Raw genomic sequence first — 18,769 nt, forward strand, 5'->3', positions numbered from 1 at the left:
AGGTACCTGCTCCCCCTCAAAAGGTGCCAAATATGGCAGCGAGGGGGGGGGGGGGGAAGAAGGCGGCAGCTAAGCAGAGCTTCCACTTTTGGGTGGAACTCCACTTTAACAATAAAATATTGAACATGTTGAGATATTGCAAATACTTACAATGAAAAAGAAAAATTCTACAACTGTGGGGCTGTTCGTCAGTCTTAAGAGAGCAGTGTCATTTCCACAGGTTCCAGAACTCTTGGTGGAGTGGGGATCAATATTAAGTGCAGTCCAAACATTCTAAACAGAAAAAAAATCCACTTTTAATAAATGAGCATGCAAGACAGAGCAGATCTGCTTTACATACCTCTTTAAAAACGTAAATGTTTGATTGCATGATTGTGCAAAAAACTGTATAGCTAGAGAGATTCCCAGATTCAGAAGTTATCCACGGCCTCTTATTGTCTGAACTAGTTTAGCAGACACATGCACAGCTAGCAGAACACTTATTAAAATTGGAGCACACAGGATGAGGAGCTGCGCATGGCAAATAATTAGCTTCTATCTTTGGCTTGTATTGTTACATTTTGAAAACGAAAGATAGAAGCCAATTAGTTGCCATGCACAACTGCTCCAGTTTTGATAAAATTCTTATCAGCAAAAGTACAAAGATGCATACGCTCATTTACTTCAACAACTGTGGAGCAGATTGAGCGTTTATTGTCTGACAGTGTGTGTTATATGTTCAACTTAAAAGCCAAGTCCACCCTTTGCAAAAAGATAAATAAATGAATCCACATTGGCAGAAAATGATTTATTTTATTTTTTTACATGTCAAAGCATTGCATTCGTGATCAATGATTTTCAGGTATAGTAAAAAGGGTAGAGTTTCCTCACTGCTCTCTTAAATGTCAGCAGCTAGAACACTATAGGCAACCACAATGCCTTAAAATATATCAACAATTCTAGAACAACAGAGTGCAGCGCTTAGCGAAGTAAAAAAGTCACTAAATAAATGTCCACAGTAGTACACTGTACAAATACGAATTCCCACGGCTCCGTCTAATAACAGAAATGCGCACTCACCGGAAACGCATGGGTTATGCGCATGTGTGATCATGCATCACAAGCAATAGGTACATCTGAGGTCAGGCAGCCAAGCATCTCCCTCACGGTGGATCCTCACAGACTCTTAGCTCAGGTACAGGGGTCCCTTTAAAGGTCAGCCCGGCGTTCCTTGTAAAAGAACTTCCTCTCAGGATGGCAAAGGTGTTTATTTCTGTGGGGGTGATTGCTCCAAAAAGGAGCCCCAGAACACAAATGCCAAAGATAGTGTAGTATGTCCAAAGTATTTATTAATTTAAAACATAACACAGGGCAGTATGCATGTCAGACTTCAAAACACAGTAAGCAGCAATACTGACCCCTTAGTAATGATGGCCGCCGGGCCTCCTCGTGGCTCCGGCGGCGGAATGACGTCACGCTCTGCGCAGCTCCTCCTTAGGCCTTTCGTGCTAGAGGCACATCATCAGAGGGGAGGCTGCACAGGAGCGTGATCGACGTCAGTGCTAGAAGTGGGGAAATCGGCACATGCGCAGTTAACCGCGGCCATTTTCCCGGGGAAAGAGAGCACTGCGCATGCGCGAACACGCCGTGGATCCGCGATCAGACAATAAGACAGGGAAGAGACAGAGAAGTCTCATGACACCGATCCCCAGTACCGCTTGCTAACTATGCCACAGACCCCAGGGAATTATTTGCAAACACTATTCCCTAAATACAGTGATGGTGCAAATAACTTAGCAACAACAGTGCGCATATATAGGGTACAAAAGATCCCCACAGTGTTTGGCATATAGTACTAGTAACGGACCACGGCAAGATGAAGGATACCCCAGCATAGGTAACACAAAATAAAATCATAAGAGGACTTAAAATACATAAAAAATATAAGATATAAGATCTTGGCAGTGAATACCCTGTATAGCATTATACTGCCAGATCATATAAAATAGAGATATATATCCCAAATATACATTCAGAACAAAGAGCAAAAAAGAGGTAAAAAACGCCAAAATTAATACATTAGAAAACCCTCAAGATCCTTCCTCTACCCAACCCATATATTTGGGAGGTTAAAACGGGGCAGAAGGAAACTAATAAAAATTGATCATAGGAACGGTGAGTAGTATCCAATCAAGATAGATGGATATTCAAATAAAAAGTCAGAGAGTGTCATACACATGAAAAAAAACACACTAAAAATGCAACCTTGTGCAGGATATAAAAGTACTCATAAATACATCATAAAAAATGAAAAAATTAATAAACGAACTTCATATACATAAAATGGCAATGGGAAGAGACATAGGCCTATCAACTGTTAGCAATGAAGCAGTTGACATCTACCTCAATGTTATGGCCTAAAGGGTGTAAGGTGCGAAGCTCAAACACCCATTTGGTTTCGGCTTGGGAAACCGCCCTAGTTTTATTGATACCCCTCCAGTGGTTGCCGATCATATCAATGCCAATGAACTTTAATGAAGATGGATCATTATTATGGTGAAGGCGGTAATGATTTGATAGTGAGTGCTCCCTCAACCCCTTCTTAATGTTTGAAACATGCTCACGTAGTCGATCTCGTAAACGTCTTGTTGTCCTGATCGCGGATCCACGGCAAAATGGCGCTGCCGTGTTCGCGCATGCGCAGTGCTCTCTTTCTCCGGGAAAATGGCCGCGGTTAACTGCGCATGTGCCGATTTCCCCACTTCTAGCACTGACGTCGGTCACGCTCCTGTGCAGCCTCCCCTCTGATGATGTGCCTCTAGCACGAAAGGCCTAAGGAGGAGCTGCGCAGAGCGTGACGTCATTCCGCCGCCGGAGCCACGAGGAGGCCCGGCGGCCATCATTACTAAGGGGTCAGTATTGCTGCTTACTGTGTTTTGAAGTCTGACATGCATACTGCCCTGTGTTATGTTTTAAATTAATAAATACTTTGGACATACTACACTATCTTTGGCATTTGTGTTCTGGGGCTCCTTTTTGGAGCAATCACCCCCACAGAAATAAACACCTTTGCCATCCTGAGAGGAAGTTCTTTTACAAGGAACGCCGGGCTGACCTTAAAGGGACCCCTGTACCTGAGCTAAGAGTCTGTGAGGATCCACCGTGAGGGAGATGCTTGGCTGCCTGACCTCAGATGTACCTATTGCTTGTGATGCATGATCACACATGCGCATAACCCATGCGTTTCCGGTGAGTGCGCATTTCTGTTATTAGACGGAGCTGTGGGAATTCGTATTTGTACAGTGTACTACTGTGGACATTTATTTAGTGACTTTTTTACTTCGCTAAGCGCTGCACTCTGTTGTTCTAGAATTAATGATTTTCAGGTACAATGCACAGGCTCCTGCAGACTATCTTTCTCCAACTCCAAATCTGTACGGCATAGACTTTCAGTTAGTGTCAACGAACTACAAGTGGGGTAAACACTGCATTTGTATTCCGCTGATAAGTTGGCCCCCTCTTGTGGTGGTAGATGGGCCTTTAGTTTATTGATTCACAGATGTCAAAATTTCAAGGCATGAATGATGCACAACCGTGCAAAATTTAAAAAAAGTCACAGAACCCATCAAGGAGAAGAACCATAATTCTGGAGAAAGGTAGGGGTGTTTGGTAACTTGGCATCATGTTATACCCTAAATATGTGTTTAAAATTGTCTAAAAAGAAAAAACTTTAGCATTTAACTGCCCAGTCCACCCATGATCAATATACTAAACACAAATCTAGCTGAAAGAAAGTTTCAATATATACTTGGCAGTCATATTTTGGGAGTATTAAAAGGCAATCCAGTGAACTACAAGGGCCCTATTGCCAGGTAAGTTCACAAATGAAAGCTAAAGTAGTATAGTACAAACGTGATGCACAATTCGAATGGTTGTACTAAAGATATGAGGATCTAAAAGTAGTAAATAAAATAAAGTTGCCACATTCTAGATCAAGGCCAAAACTGACTAAAAGGTTCCTTCACATTGTCAGTTTTTAAACCAGTTCACACATGGACCACAATGTATGCCTGCTTGCATCTACTTAGTTTATGGAATTTGTATAATTCGGTTTTAGAGCTAGATCACACAAAAACACTGTGCTGAAAAGGCACGTTCCATGCAAGAAAGTATGCAGGTGCCAATGAATTGTTAATGACACCCCCAACACATCTCACAAAACACACAATGCGTTTGCGTCCACTAAACTGCATGGACCACAGTGCAATCTGAAATGTAGTGCTTGCACTACTTTTTCCTTGTTCAACTGAAATTTGCAGCCCATTCAAATGAATGGGCTGTTAAAACAAGACCGCGCAGGAATGCGCTTGTTCCAGTGTGAACCAGCCCTTGCAAGAAACATGGGGAAAAAAACGCACCAGCATGGAAAATGGTGGCCAACTTTTATTGTAAACCACCACCACAAATTGCCAACGCAGGGGGTTTCAGTTGCACACAGCATAAACAGAAAAAAAATAAAAAAATAATCATCAAGCCACCTAGTTCTTCAGCAGTACCTCTGCTTAAAGCTCCTTGTTAATGCACACAGCATTACTTTCTGACATTTCGAGGAAGCACAAGCTATTCTTGGAAGACGAGCTTGTGCCTCAACTAAATTAAATCTTCAGTGAGTGCTCACACCTCACAAGACCCGTGAGTGCCGCTTTCTCCTATTCTGATATGTGTGCAGTGGAAACCAGTGGAATATATTTATATTACTTTTTTTATATGTATAGATAAGAAAAAAAAAAAAAAAAAAAAAAACACACACTAAACTTACCTTTCCTTCAACCAGCTGGGACACATTGAGCTGCACACCCATGGAAGCCAGCAAACATGTCTCTGAGCCATTTGAAACAGAATAATTGCCAACAGTGGGTTTGTCCACAGGTTTAGTGGTTGGCTTTGGGGTCGTTGCTGTGGTTGGTATAGCTGTGCTGTTTGTAGTTGGTGATAATGTTGTGGAAGGAATGTCAGCACTGCAATGAAAATCTGGAATAAAGACCAATATGAAAACCATAAAAACACTCTGAATTACTCTGTTATATCCTCACCCTCTATTAAAAGGTGCAACACTAACTTATACAAGCACAAAAATATAGCAAACTAAAACACTAAGTCTGCGACATTCTTTCAAGGTACCAAAAGTTTCCAATCAGTTTTAAGTAATCCACTTCAAATGTGTATTCATATAGGTTTCCTTCAACAAGTAATCCAAATCAGTTGTGGCAATTGCCTTAAAGTGGAACTTTTCCCACAACTTGATAAGCCTGAAAATAAATGTTCTTTAGCAAGCAACATGCATTCCACATTAATAATTATACTACCAAAATTAGTGTGCTGTAAAATTGCCTCCAGCATTGTTCCGGTTTCTCCTTGTTGGAGGATGCCATTTTGCTGAAGTGCACAGCCCCGGAGCGACAGTAAAATCACGTGCTGCTGCGGTGCGATTTAAAAAAAAAAAAAAAAAGCCACCCCCTGAGGAGGATCCTCAGCTCCCTCTTTACATCACCCCCCTCCACCCCTTTCACAGTAGTGTTCTCACACTTCCACACCCCCCCCCTCCCCCCACAGTACTGTCCTCTGCCCCCTTCACTGAATAGCACTCTGCCCCTTTTTACATCAGCCCCCCCATGTTATTGTCCTCGGGCCCCCCCCCCCATTACTGTCCTCAGCCACCCCACATTATAGTTCTTAGCCCCCCATTTTAATGTCCTCACACACACACCACAGTCTTTAGCCCCCGACATTACTGTCCTCAGCCCCCCCACTTTTATGCTCTCAGCACCCCCCCCCACATCACAACCTCTAGCCCCTCACATTTCAATTCCCGCCCTCCATCCAGAACTGTCCTGTCTCCAGCTGTCAGCTCTGTTAGGATGATCAAAAGACGGCTGTGGGAAGAAAAGGCTCATAAATAGCGGGACCGCAAGGGTCCGGATGGGATAGTGAATCTGTTCGCATCTGGACCCCGATCCGCCATTTAGTGATGCCTGCTCTAGTGGCTCTGCTTTTAGGCACAGTGCCAAAAAAAAAAAAAAAAAAATAGCAAAAGCAGGGCTAAACAGTGCATTACTGGACTTTAAACAGTATAAGTACTTCTTTTTAATGTTTACATAACTACACCAGCAAAAGGGGCCAGCCTGAAGTGATCTATCAGGTCTTACATTTTCTGACTAAACTTGCACTTTAAGCCACCTCTGTGCTCCAGCTTTGTACAAGCACTCTCCCAGATACACTCGCTAGCCAAAAATGACCTAATATCTCAGAAAGATCAAAAGGTGCTTCTACTCCTTTCAGCAGGGCACAGACTAGAATGCAGAGTTCTCCCAACATTAGCCGAACTGGCAATCAGACTAGCAATGAGAATCAAAGCTGGTAGGGTGTGAATATGCCTCCTCCTATAGGAGGAGCCTCTGCATGCCTTGACGCCTTAACGTTACGCCACCGGATCAGGAGGTCCGGTGGCCATCATTTTTATTCACTGGTCAGTGCATTTAAAGAGCTCATTTACACTATACCTATACTGGTACTCTAACCCTGTACGTTTTACTGTTTTATCATAATGATATATACTCAATAAATACTTTTTATAATACTACACCATGAGCGGTTTCATCTCTATCACCTGGCACTGAGCCTCCACATCTCAGCCCAGCATTCTAGGAGTCCACCCAGGCAGGACAATTTGGGATATTGGTCCAGATCAACTTCTCTGGCAGCCGTCACCCCATTTACCACCAGAGGGCACCTTTATCATCAGGCTATACCTTCATGGGACCTCCAGCTTCATGGAATTTCTATGTGCACATTAAATTGCACTTCCGGTGAGTGGGCAATTTTTCTACACCTTCATGTTAGGATGCTGGAATATACCCATTTGGATTGAAGTTATTTATACTCCATCACTGGAGTATACCTTTTGGACTGATATTTTACTACCTTGGACTGTTTAACATTCAGTTTATAGGACTTTTCCATTTCTGTCATATTTTGTCATACTTTAGATAGTGTGTTTTATTTGTATAGAGCTGCACACCCTATTTTCATGTCATATTCCTAGAAAGGCTTTGTGTTTCCTTTTTGTGCATCAGCAGCTTTTTATTGGTGCGCTCGATAACTCACACATTTATACACTATTTATTATTTTTAGAGAATGAACTACAAGGCCACTCATCAGTGACCTCACAGTCCATTCAGAACTACAAGCCTTCAGCCACAATGGCTGATAATAGTTGTAGCTCGTGCATTCACAGGGAATGGTAAATGATGTGGCCGTGCGGAGCTCTGCTGCTACTGCTGGAACAGGTCACATGTTCCATCCTAAACATGGGTGGAACATGTAACATGTTCCAAAAGGTGAATTAATCCTTTACGATACATCATAAGCATGGTGAAACTTAGGCACTTCTTATCAGTGTTATTTTCCAGTACTGCACTGGAAGAATAGAGGGTGAATATAAAATGGCCCACAGTGGAAAGTATCAATTTTTCCTGCAGACATTCAGACCTTCAACCTAAGGGAGTAGTGAACCCAAATTATGTTAGAAAGGCAAGAGGAGATCCCCAGATAAAAATACCAAACATTCCTGTAAATTTTTGCTCACCTTTGCCTAAAGTGGAATTCTCTATATAAGCTTGCAGTGTGACATTCCAATATAACTGCAAAACACGCTCTGTAGTCACAGTGTCCTCATGTGAACATTTATATGATGCATTCAGTGGGACTGGAACAAAGAAGCTTGTGTTTGTAACAGAAGCCAATAGCCCTGAGAAGAAACAAAAAATTAGAGATGTAAGCAATTAATACTATTGCATTTCAGACAATGGAGGACAGAATACCATTTATGAGCAAGTTAAGAACAAAAAGTAAATATGTAATTGCAATGATCTGCCACAAGAGGGTAGTCAATGCTAGGCAATAGCAGAGAACAGTGGCCTTTTTTTTTAGCTTTACATCACATTGGAGTTTATTTTTGCAAACTGAGGGGAAAATAAAAAAAAGGAGAGAGAGAGAGAGAGAGAGAGAGAGAGAGAGAGAGAGAGAGAGAGAGAGAGAGAGAGAGAGAGAGAGAGAGAGAGAGAGAGAGAGAGAGAGAGAGAGAGAGAGAGAGAGAGAGAGAGAGAGAGAGAGAGAGAGAGAGAGAGAGAGAGAGGGGGGGGGATATACAGGTGAAACTCGAAAAATTAGAATATGATGCAAAAGTTTGTTTGTTTCAGTAACGCAACTTAAAAGGTGAAACTAATATATGAGATAGACTCATTACATGCAAAGCAAGATAGTTCAAGCCGTGATTTGTCATAATTGTGGTGATTATGGCTTACAGCTCATGAAAACCCCAAATCCACAATCTCAGAAAATTAGATTACATGCAATCAATAAAACAAGGATTGTACACAGAACAATATCTGACCTCTGAAAAGTATAAGCATGCATATGTACTCAGTACTTGGTTTGGGCCCCTTTTGCAGCAATTACTGCCTCAATGCGGAGTGGCATGGAAGCTATCAGCCTGTGGCACTGCTGAGGTGTTATGGAAGACCAGGATGCTTCAATAATGGCCTTCAGCTCTTCTGCATTGTTCAGTCTCATGTCTCTCATCTTTCTCTTGGCAATGCCCCATAGATTCTCTATGGGGTTCAGGTCAGGCGAGTTTGCTGGCCAATCAAGCACAGTAATCCCACGGTCATTGAACAAGGTTTTGGTGCTTTTGGCAGTGTGGGCAGGTGCCAAGTCCTGCTGGAAAATGAAGTCAGCATCCCCATAAAGCTGGTCTGTGGAAGGAAGCATGAAGTGCTCCAAAATCCCCTGGTAGACGGCTGCGTTGACCCTGGACTTAATGAAGCACAGTGGACCAACACCAGCAGATGACATGGCTCCCCAAATCAACACAGACTGTGGAAACTTCACACTGGACTTCAAGCATCTTGCAGTGTGTGCCTCTCCATTCTTCCTCCATACTCTGGGTCCTTGGTTTCCAAATGGAATGCAAAAGTTGCTCTCATCAGAAAAGAGGACTTTGGACCACTGAGCAACAGACCAGGTCTGTTTTTCTTTAGCCCAGGTAAGACGCTTCTGACGTTGTTTGTTGTTCAGGAGGAATACGACATTTGAAGCCCATGTCCAGGATCCGTCTGTGTGGTGGCTCTTGATGCACTGACCCCAGCCTCAGTCCACTCCTTGTGAAAGTCCCCAACACTTTTGAATGGCCTTTTCCTGACAATCCTCTCCAGGATGCGGTCATCCCTGTTGCTTGTGCACCTTTTTCTTCCACACTTTTCCCTCCACATAACTTTCTATTAATGTGCTTTGATACAGCACTTTAGGGACATCCAACTTCTTTTGCAGTTATCCTTTGAGGCTTTCCCTCCTTATGGAGGGTGTCAATGATGGTTTTCTGCACAACTGTCAGGTCAGCAGTCTTTCCCATGATTGTGATTCCTACTGAACCAGACTGAGAAACCATTTAAAGGCCCAGGAACCCTTTGCAGGTGTTATGGCTTAATTAGCTGATTAGAGTGGGACACTTTGAGCCGAGAATATTGCACCTTGTCACAATATTCTAATTTTCTGAGATTGTGGATTTAGGGTATTCTTGAGCTGTAAGCCAAAATCATCACAATTATGACAAATCTCGCCTTGAACTATCTTGCTTTGCATGTAATGAGTATCTCTCATATATTAGTTTCACCTTTTAAGTTGCATTACTGAAATAAATGAACTTTTGCACGATATTCTAATTTTTCGAGTTTCACCAGTATATAGTGACTCAGTGTCTACTGCTGCTATCGGTTAATCCTCTGCACAATACCTGGCAGAGTGGAGTTGGGTGGAGTTGGGCAGAGCTCAGGGCACATGTGAGGTACTCTGAGCCGTCAGTCTCTCCAGTCTCCATGGCCCCCGGCTCCTCTGCCTGCCCCTAGGTGTATCCACTATATGTGCCAGATTGGAGCCTGGTGTGGGGTCCCAAGCTGGATGCCACCATCAGACACTTCTCCATGCAGTGGACAGTGCTGCCTAACCTAAGCTGCCCACTGCCTGAACACACCGATCAGATCTCTTGAAGAGGCTGCAGTTGGCAGGCTTTCCATGTGACCAGTGACACATGGCTGCTAAAGATCTTCAGTAGCATCTGTTCAGCTATTTAAGCTTAACTGCTCATTCTGAATAGCAGTTTCACTGACTTATTAATGGTTTATTGCCCTCCATTAATCTTGAGTAGTTACCTGTTTGTAAGGCTAATTTTTATTTTGGAAATTGGATGTGCTGATGCCTTCTGTCATTTGGTTGTACTTTCAAAAGGAGGATTATGGACTTGATCTTTCAGAGCTGGTTTAAGTAGAGTGGAGCAGCACTGCAATATTATACAATTTTACACTGGGTTCAGGCATAAATGTAGTCCCTCGCCGTCTCCCCTATGAGCTAATTTACGAGGGAGTGTTTAGGGGTGGGATTAGGGGCAGAGCAGGGTAGGGGTTGGGTGGGGAACTAGTGGCGAGTAACCCTTAAGGCCTGGCTAGTAGCTCAGGAATTGAAATTTTGAGTCTATATGGCCATATCACAAGGCTGCCAATCAAACACTGTAAGCTTGTTGACAAAAGGTGGGCTGACAGACAACTGTACTGAAGGAATATGCAGGCTGCCTCTGTTGACCTTTCTATCTTACTGGTCATGACAATAGCCAGGCACACAGGGAGGGTCCATAGCCCCATGTGAGCAACAATTCTAGTGCCTTATAGCTTATACAAGGCTTTAGTTTCACTCCATGCAGCTGAAAAAAAGCAATGGGGGAGCAAAAGAAGAAACATATTTGTCTGTGGAATTCAGCAGGAAATCTGTTGCTTTGCCCCGAGTGGACAAATTCCATGGTAAAGCAGAACAGAGGCGTTAATGCTTACCTGTCCAACAGTCTCTCGTCGGAATCTTCATTGGCCGGTGTGGAATGACATCACTCTTGCGCTCTCAGACCAGCCTGGCGCTGTAAGCTGAGCAGCTCATTGCAGCAATGGAAAAGAATGAGCAGACAGGTAGGGGCATTTTACTGCAGAAAAGACATGCAATAAAACGTCTGCCTGCTCTCTGTTAAAGTAGAACTTGAGTTGCACTTTAAAAGACAAGTTCTCCTTTTGTAACATGTTGCACCCATATTCAGGGTGTCACATGTTACGATCAGACCGGCCCCCACTTTGACAGTTAGTGGGGGGAATCTTCTAGTTATCTGTCAAATTTTAAAAACGAGAGACTAAGTCTTCAGCTGCTGTCGGCTTGTAGTCCTCAATGAATTACCACGGCACTGTGACCTGATAGTTCATTCATTCTTCCTGTCAGTATACAGTCAGGTCCATAAATATTGGGACATTGACACAATTCTAACATTTTTGGCTCTGTACACCACCACAATGGATTTGAAATGAAACAAACAAGATGTGCTTTAACTGCAGTCTGTCAGGTTTAATTTGAGGGTATTTACATCCAAATCAGGTGAACGGTGTAGGAATTACAACAGTTTACATATGTGTGCCTCCCACTTATTAAGGGACCAAAAGGTAATGGGACAGAATAATAATCATAAATCAAACTTTCACTTTTTAATACTTGGTTGCAAATCCTTTGCAGTCAATTACAGCCTCAAGTCTGGAACGCATAGACATCACCAGACGCTGGGTTTCATCCCTGGTGATGCTCTGCCAGGTCTCTACTGCAACTGTCTTCAGTTCCTGCTTGTTCTTGGAGCATTTACCCTTCAGTTTTGTCTTCAGCAAGTGAAATGCATGCTCAATCGGATTCAGGTCAGGTGATTGATTTGGCCATTGCATAACATTCCACTTCTTTCCCTTAAAAAACTCTTTGGTTGCTTTTGCAGTATGCTTTGGGTCATTGTCCATCTGCACTGTGAAGCGGCGTCCAATGAGTTCTGAAGCATTTGGCTGAATATGAGCAGATAATATTCCTGAAACACTTCAGAATTCATCCTGCTGCTTTTGTCAGCAGTCACATCATCAATAAATACAAGAGAACCAGTTCCATTGGCAGCCATACATGCCCACGCCATGACACTACCACCACCATGCTTCACTGATGAGGTGGTATGCTTAGGATCATGAGCAGTTCCTTTCCTTCTCCATACTCTTCTCTTCCCATCACTCTGGTACAAGTTGATCTTGGTCTCATCTGTCCATAGGATGTTGTTCCAGAACTGTGAAGGCTATTTTAGATATCGTTTGGCAAACTCTAATCTGGCCTTCCTGTTTTTGAGGCTCACCAATGGTTTACATCTTCTGGTAAACCCTCTGTATTCACTCTGGTGAAGTCTTCTCTTGATTGTTGACTTTGACACACATACACCTACCTCCTGGAGAGTGTTCTTGATCTGGCCAACTGTTGTGAAGGGTGTTTTCTTCACCAGGGAAAGAATTCTTCGGTCATCCACCACAGTTGTTTTCCATGGTCTTCCGGGTCTTTTGGTGTTGCTGAGCTCACCGATGCGTTCCTTCTTTTTAAGGATGTTCCAAACAGTTGTTTTGGCCACGCCTAATGTTTTTGCTATCTCTCTGATGGGTTTGTTTTGTTTTTTCAGCCTAATGATGGCTTGCTTCACTGATAGTGACAGCTCTTTGGATCTCATCTTGAGAGTTGACAGCAACAGATTCCAAATGCAAATAGCACACTTGAAATTAACTCTGGACCTTTTATCTGCTCATTGTAATTGGGATAATGAGGGAATAACACACACCTGGCCATGGAACAGCCGAGAAGCCAATTGTCCCATTACTTTTGGTCCCTTAACAAGTGGGAGGCACATATGCAAACTGTTGTAATTCCTACACCGTTCACCTGATTTGGATGTAAATACCCTCAAATTAAAGCTGACAGTCCGCAGTTAAAGCACATCTTGTTCGTTTCATTTCAAATCCATTGTGGTGGTGTATAGAGCCAAACATGTTAGAATTGTGTCGATATCCCAATATTTATGGACCTGACTGTATGTGTTTGCTCGTACATCCCATACAAGCAAGCAGATTTACTGACAAATCTGCAGACCTGCATGGCACCAGCGATCTGATCACTGGTGCAATGCTTTACAGGCTCTGGCACACAAATAGAATAAATGCACATTTTTTTTTTACCTGCAAAAAAGTACCAGTTACACTTGCCGGTAACCGTGTTTCTGGGAAATCTTGCAGGATGGCACACTTGAGAGATGACTAGCTCTACCCGAAAGGACCATGTCATTTGAGGTCCTTACTGGTGGTTTTGGGGCCAGAAAAAAAAAAAAAAGCCCTGACTAAGCGGGGCTCAAAAAAAAAAAAAAAAAAAAAAACTTCCCCTTATCTTTTTTGGCCTTGACAGGGAACGTTTTCTCCTTTTCGGCAGACAACACCACCTGGTCCAGCCCTGAACCAAACAGTAAGGAACCCTCAAAAAGGGCAGACCACAGAGTCATGCTTTTTACATCCTAGGACTCTCATGATGTGCCTCCAGGAGCAATCTGGAACCGCTACCAACCCGGAGACAGCCCCACTACTTTTTCAATCTTCTCTTGCGGTAAGAAGACCTTCTGAACTCGAGTCCACTGCATACCCCAGGAACACCTTGGTTTGTGAGAGAGTCAATGAGGACTTACACCCCAAAGATTCCAAGGCGAGGATCACTTTCTCCAGGTCCTCCAAGACTTGCTGCCATGAGAGGCCATAGATCATCAGATTGTCTAGGTAAGGGATGACGAAAATCCCCTGAAGGTGCAAACAGGCTACCACCTTGGCCGAGAGTTTGGTAAATATTCGCAGACTGGCCGCCAGCCCAAAAGGAAGGGCTTGGAACTGCCAATGACTGACCCCATTTCATGAAAATGGCGAACTGCAAGAAGGCTTGGTATTCCGAGGCAATGGGAATGTGGAGTAGGGGTCCCTGAGATCCAGAGTGACCATAAACACTCTCACAAGCAGATGTTTCCTTAATACTTTCCATACAGAAAGTTTTTGTATCGCAGGAAACTGTTCAACCTTCTTTAGGTTTATGATCAAGTGGAATTTCCCAGAGGGCTTTGGGACCACAAGGATGCGGGAATAAAACTCCCGGAAAAGCTGATCCGCTGGCACCAGGACAATCTTCTCGTTCCGCTAAAACTCTGATCCCTTCCAAGGAGACCCTCTGCCCTTGTCCTGTCTCTGGGGGATAAGTCAACACACAAAAAAAAAAAAAAGCCTTCCGCCCACCCTGAGATCTATGTCATTTGGGGTCTTTACTGGTGGTTTTTGAGCCAGAAAAAAAAAAAAGGAAGCTCCCTTTCAATCTACTTTTGTTGGCCCATTTCCTAAATTGAGTCCTTCCTAAATCTTTGCTGGCCCTGACTAGAGGGGCTCAAAAAACACATCTTCCCCTTATCTTTTGGCCTTGATGGGGAACTTTTTCCCCTTTTCGGCAGACCTCAACACCTAGTCCAGCCCTGAACCAAACAGTAAGGAACCCTCAAAGTGCAGACCACAGAGTCAGGCTTTTGCCATCTGATCGCCCTCCCAAGCCATAACCCATACTGCCCTCCAGGCTGAGTTTAGAAGCACTGCTGATTTAGCCGATGTCCTAAGTGTCTGCTAAGTAGGTGACTGCCTTACTGACCACCTCCAGGGATTCTAACACCTCTTCTATCTGGGGTTCCCCCCTTTTTTTGGTACCCCGAGACACATGGGGAATTACTCTATTCATCAAAGCATCAGCATTCCTAGCGATGCAGGCAGATACCACGGCTGGGGCCATAGTAGCAGGATTGGCATCCCAAGTTCTACAGATTTTTTTTTTTTTTTTTTTTTTTTTTTGACATTTTCGATAAAACAGTGTCTAGTTTAGGAGTCTTGAAGAATTTATCTTCCTCCTCTTCCATGTTTTTTTAATTTTAAAACCTCTCTCAGGATCCTTCCACTCTCTCAAAACAATATCTTTGGAGAGTTTGATGCATGGGTAGTACCCTAGTCTAAGGTCTAACTAACCCCCTGTACATCTTATCTTGGGCTGAGACCTGCATTGGTGGTTCTGGGATGTCCTCTGAGGCATCAATGGCACTTAGGAGCCCCTCCATATCCTCTACCAAAAAAAGGTGTCTACCCAAGTCTGGATTTCTCGCTAGCATGGCTAGCACCTTCCAAATCTTCCCCCCCCCCCCTCTTACAGGAAGCTTTGGTCAGAGCCTCCTCTAAGTCTTCCTCCTCTGTGACCTGAGAATATGAGGGTCCCAGGCCCCCCCACCTCCACTACTTCCCCATCAAGTCCCCTCCTGGGAAGAGGAACCTTCCCTAGAGAGTCGTGTATCCACCTCCATGGATGTCCTAAAAGATTGCAAGGTAGTTACTTTATACTTCAGTGTCTTGTGGGCGATCTCTTGGACAGTTCCACATTCTGCAGCCTCGCTCCCATGTCCGGTCCTGCACAGAGCTGACAGAAAATTCTGCCACGCCCTCTGCACATCACCAGCCGGCAGTCAAATGTGCAAGGTAAAAGTCTAAGCCAGGTCCTTTCCTGGCCAAGCCTCCCTGCTGTTCCTTCCTATTCCTGGAATGCCGGCACACCTCCCGTGCCCCGGGGAGCTCCTACAGACTGGGAGCCCCGTGGGTAAGTGACCCCGGATATACAGCATGCCCTCCCCAGCTTGGGGGGGGGGGGGGTGCACGTGCATCTTCTGGCCCCAGAAAAAAAAAAAAAAAAAAAAAAAAAACGCACACATGTTTCGCTGCCAGGGAGACAGTCGAAAACTGAGGATTGGAGGGAAGGGCATGGAATTTAAAAATATCATTTTATATTGTGTTTCCCGTCAGGTGGAGCTAGTCATCTCTTAGGTGTGCCATTCTGGAAGATGACTAAAGAAATGTGCATTTATTTTTTAGAACTAAAAAAGGTAAAAATATCTTTTAACTACTTGCTTCCCAAGCCCATTGTGACACTTCTCACATAATGCAACAATCCGCTTTTTTTTGCTAAAAAATAACTTAGAACCCACAAAAATTTTTTAAGCACAGGCCTTAAGAATGGTGGGTGTTGCAATTTTTTTTAGAATTACATGATATTTGTGCGGCGGTTTTTCAAACACATTTTTTAAATACACTTTAATTAAATGTGAATGCAAAAAAAACAATAGAATACCCAATTATTTGGTAAAACATAAAAGATGTTACGCCAAGTAAATTGATACCAAACATGTCAGGTTTTAAAAAACTGCATGCTCACGGAATGCTTACAAACTATGGTACTTAAAAAAAAAAAAAAAAAAAATCTCCATAGATGATGCTTGAAAAGCATTTATAGGTTACCAGTTTAAAGTTACACAGGAGGTCTTGTGTTAGAATTGTTGTTCTTGCTATATCGTTCACAGCAATACCTCACATGTGTGATGCAAACAGTGTTTACATATGCATGTTTGACCTACGTATGTGTTTGCCTTTTAGGTGAGCACAGGGGGACAGAGACTCTTTCAAATTTTTTTTATGTTTACACTTTTTTTCTGTAGAAGGGTGGATGTCCTTTCTGTTTGGAACAACACCTGGTTAAACAAAAAAAAAAAAAAAAAGGGGAGGACTTACCTCTTTCCTTTGCATTTGGAAACAATATGGAGTCACTAATGTTGTAAGTGAAGTTGAGGATGCTGCCTCTGTAATCTTTGTCATTTTTTGTGAAGTTCAGACTCCAGGCGTGTCCATTGCCAAAGTGAACATTTAGCAAAGGACCTGCATTACTTTGCCCACAGCTGCTGCCTTCAGTGGTGACATTGTCAGGTGCTACAAAGGTTACACTTTTCTGCAAAAATACAAAAAATAAATAAAAAAAAACAAAAACAAAAAAAAACCTCTTACACATAATCATTGGAAAGAATAGATACCTTTGCCAGCAGTATGCCAAGCATCATCAGAAATTTCCAGTTGATAACCAAAAATATTTTTAACATTTAGAACACAGTGAGGAAGAGTTACTTGTTCTACCCAATCAATTCCCATCACTTCCTCTGACCTCCTCTGTGATTCCCAGGATAGGAAGCAAGTACAATTTGGTTACAATTGTTCAATAGGGCAACGCAATGCTAAAAGCCCAAACACCCCCCCCCCCCCCAAAAAAAAAACCCACACATATATACCTCACATTGATTACAGGAATTCCACTTTGAAGTGATTCTAAAGGCTCACGGTTCTTTACCTTCTATGCATGAAGGTAAAAAATACTGTGTGCAGCATCACCCCCAGCCCCCCCCCCCCCCCCCCCCCAATACTCACCTAAGCCCCCTCTCGATCCAACGATATGCACTGGAGTCTCGGCTATCCCAGGACTCCCTCTTCTCGCTGGCACAGCCAGTGAGCCAAGGAGAAGAGCGAGGGGGGGAGGTGGGAGGGCGGAGAAGAGCGAGGGGGGGAGGTGGGAGGGCGGAGAAGAGCGAGGGGGGGAGGTGGGAGGGCGGAGAAGAGCGAGGGAGGGGGGAGAAGGCGGAGAAGAGCGAGGGAGGGGGGAGAAGGCGGAGAAGAGCGAGGGAGGGGGGAGAAGGCGGAGAAGAGCGAGGGAGGGGGGAGAAGGCGGAGAAGAGCGAGGGAGGGGGGAGAAGGCGGAGAAGAGCGAGGGAGGGGGGAGAAGGCGGAGAAGAGCGAGGGAGGGGGGAGAAGGCGGAGAAGAGCGAGGGAGGGGGGAGAAGGCGGAGAAGAGCGAGGGAGGGGGGAGAAGGCGGAGAAGAGCGGGGGAGGGGGGAGAAGGCGGAGAAGAGCGGGGGAGGGGGGAGAAGGCGGAGAAGAGCGAGGGAGGGGGGAGAAGGCGGAGAAGAGCGAGGGAGGGGGGAGAAGGCGGAGAAGAGCGAGGGAGGGGGGAGAAGGCGGAGAAGAGCGAGGGAGGGGGGAGAAGGCGGAGAAGAGCGAGGGAGGGGGGAGAAGGCGGAGAAGAGCGAGGGAGGGGGGAGAAGGCGGAGAAGAGCGAGGGAGGGGGGAGAAGGCGGAGAAGAGCGAGGGAGGGGGGAGAAGGCGGAGAAGAGCGAGGGAGGGGGGAGAAGGCGGAGAAGAGCGAGGGAGGGGGGAGAAGGCGGAGAAGAGCGAGGGAGGGGGGAGAAGGCGGAGAAGAGCGAGGGAGGGGGGAGAAGGCGGAGAAGAGCGAGGGAGGGGGGAGAAGGCGGAGAAGAGCGAGGGAGGGGGGAGAAGGCGGAGAAGAGCGAGGGAGGGGGGAGAAGGCGGAGAAGAGCGAGGGAGGGGGGAGAAGGCGGAGAAGAGCGAGGGAGGGGGGAGAAGGCGGAGAAGAGCGAGGGAGGGGGGAGAAGGCGGAGAAGAGCGAGGGAGGGGGGAGAAGGCGGAGAAGAGCGAGGGAGGGGGGAGAAGGCGGAGAAGAGCGAGGGAGGGGGGAGAAGGCGGAGAAGAGCGAGGGAGGGGGGAGAAGGCGGAGAAGAGCGAGGGAGGGGGGAGAAGGCGGAGAAGAGCGAGGGAGGGGGGAGAAGGCGGAGAAGAGCGAGGGAGGGGGGAGAAGGCGGAGAAGAGCGAGGGAGGGGGGAGAAGGCGGAGAAGAGCGAGGGAGGGGGGAGAAGGCGGAGAAGAGCGAGGGAGGGGGGAGAAGGCGGAGAAGAGCGAGGGAGGGGGGAGAAGGCGGAGAAGAGCGAGGGAGGGGGGAGAAGGCGGAGAAGAGCGAGGGAGGGGGGAAAGGCGGAGAAGAGCGAGGGAGGGGGGAAAGGCGGAGAAGAGCGAGGGAGGGGGGAAAGGCGGAGAAGAGCGAGGGAGGGGGAAAGGCGGAGAAGAGCGAGGGGGG

At 45.3% G+C, this 18,769-nt stretch overlaps 1 protein-coding gene across 3 annotated transcripts in view; it reads right to left on the reverse strand.

The window, feature by feature from the left end:
* Positions 1-18,769, reverse strand: part of LAMP2 (lysosome associated membrane protein 2) — an 81,317-nt gene that overhangs the window by 41,397 nt on the left and 21,151 nt on the right. For all 3 annotated transcript variants that reach the window (XM_089677210.1, XM_089677212.1, XM_089677213.1), the window contains exons 3-6: positions 16,588-16,801; positions 7,626-7,787; positions 4,799-5,010; positions 151-273 (exon numbers count right to left, since the gene is read on the reverse strand). In XM_089677210.1, the coding sequence (XP_089533336.1) occupies positions 151-273; positions 4,799-5,010; positions 7,626-7,787; positions 16,588-16,801 (711 nt within the window). The remainder of the gene's footprint in view (positions 1-150; positions 274-4,798; positions 5,011-7,625; positions 7,788-16,587; positions 16,802-18,769) is intronic.

The sequence above is a fragment of the Staurois parvus genome, unplaced genomic scaffold (assembly GCF_062004578.1).
Source record: "Staurois parvus isolate SC_StPar_1 unplaced genomic scaffold, SC_StPar_1.0 ptg000181l, whole genome shotgun sequence".
NCBI classification, from domain to species: domain Eukaryota; kingdom Metazoa; phylum Chordata; class Amphibia; order Anura; family Ranidae; genus Staurois; species Staurois parvus.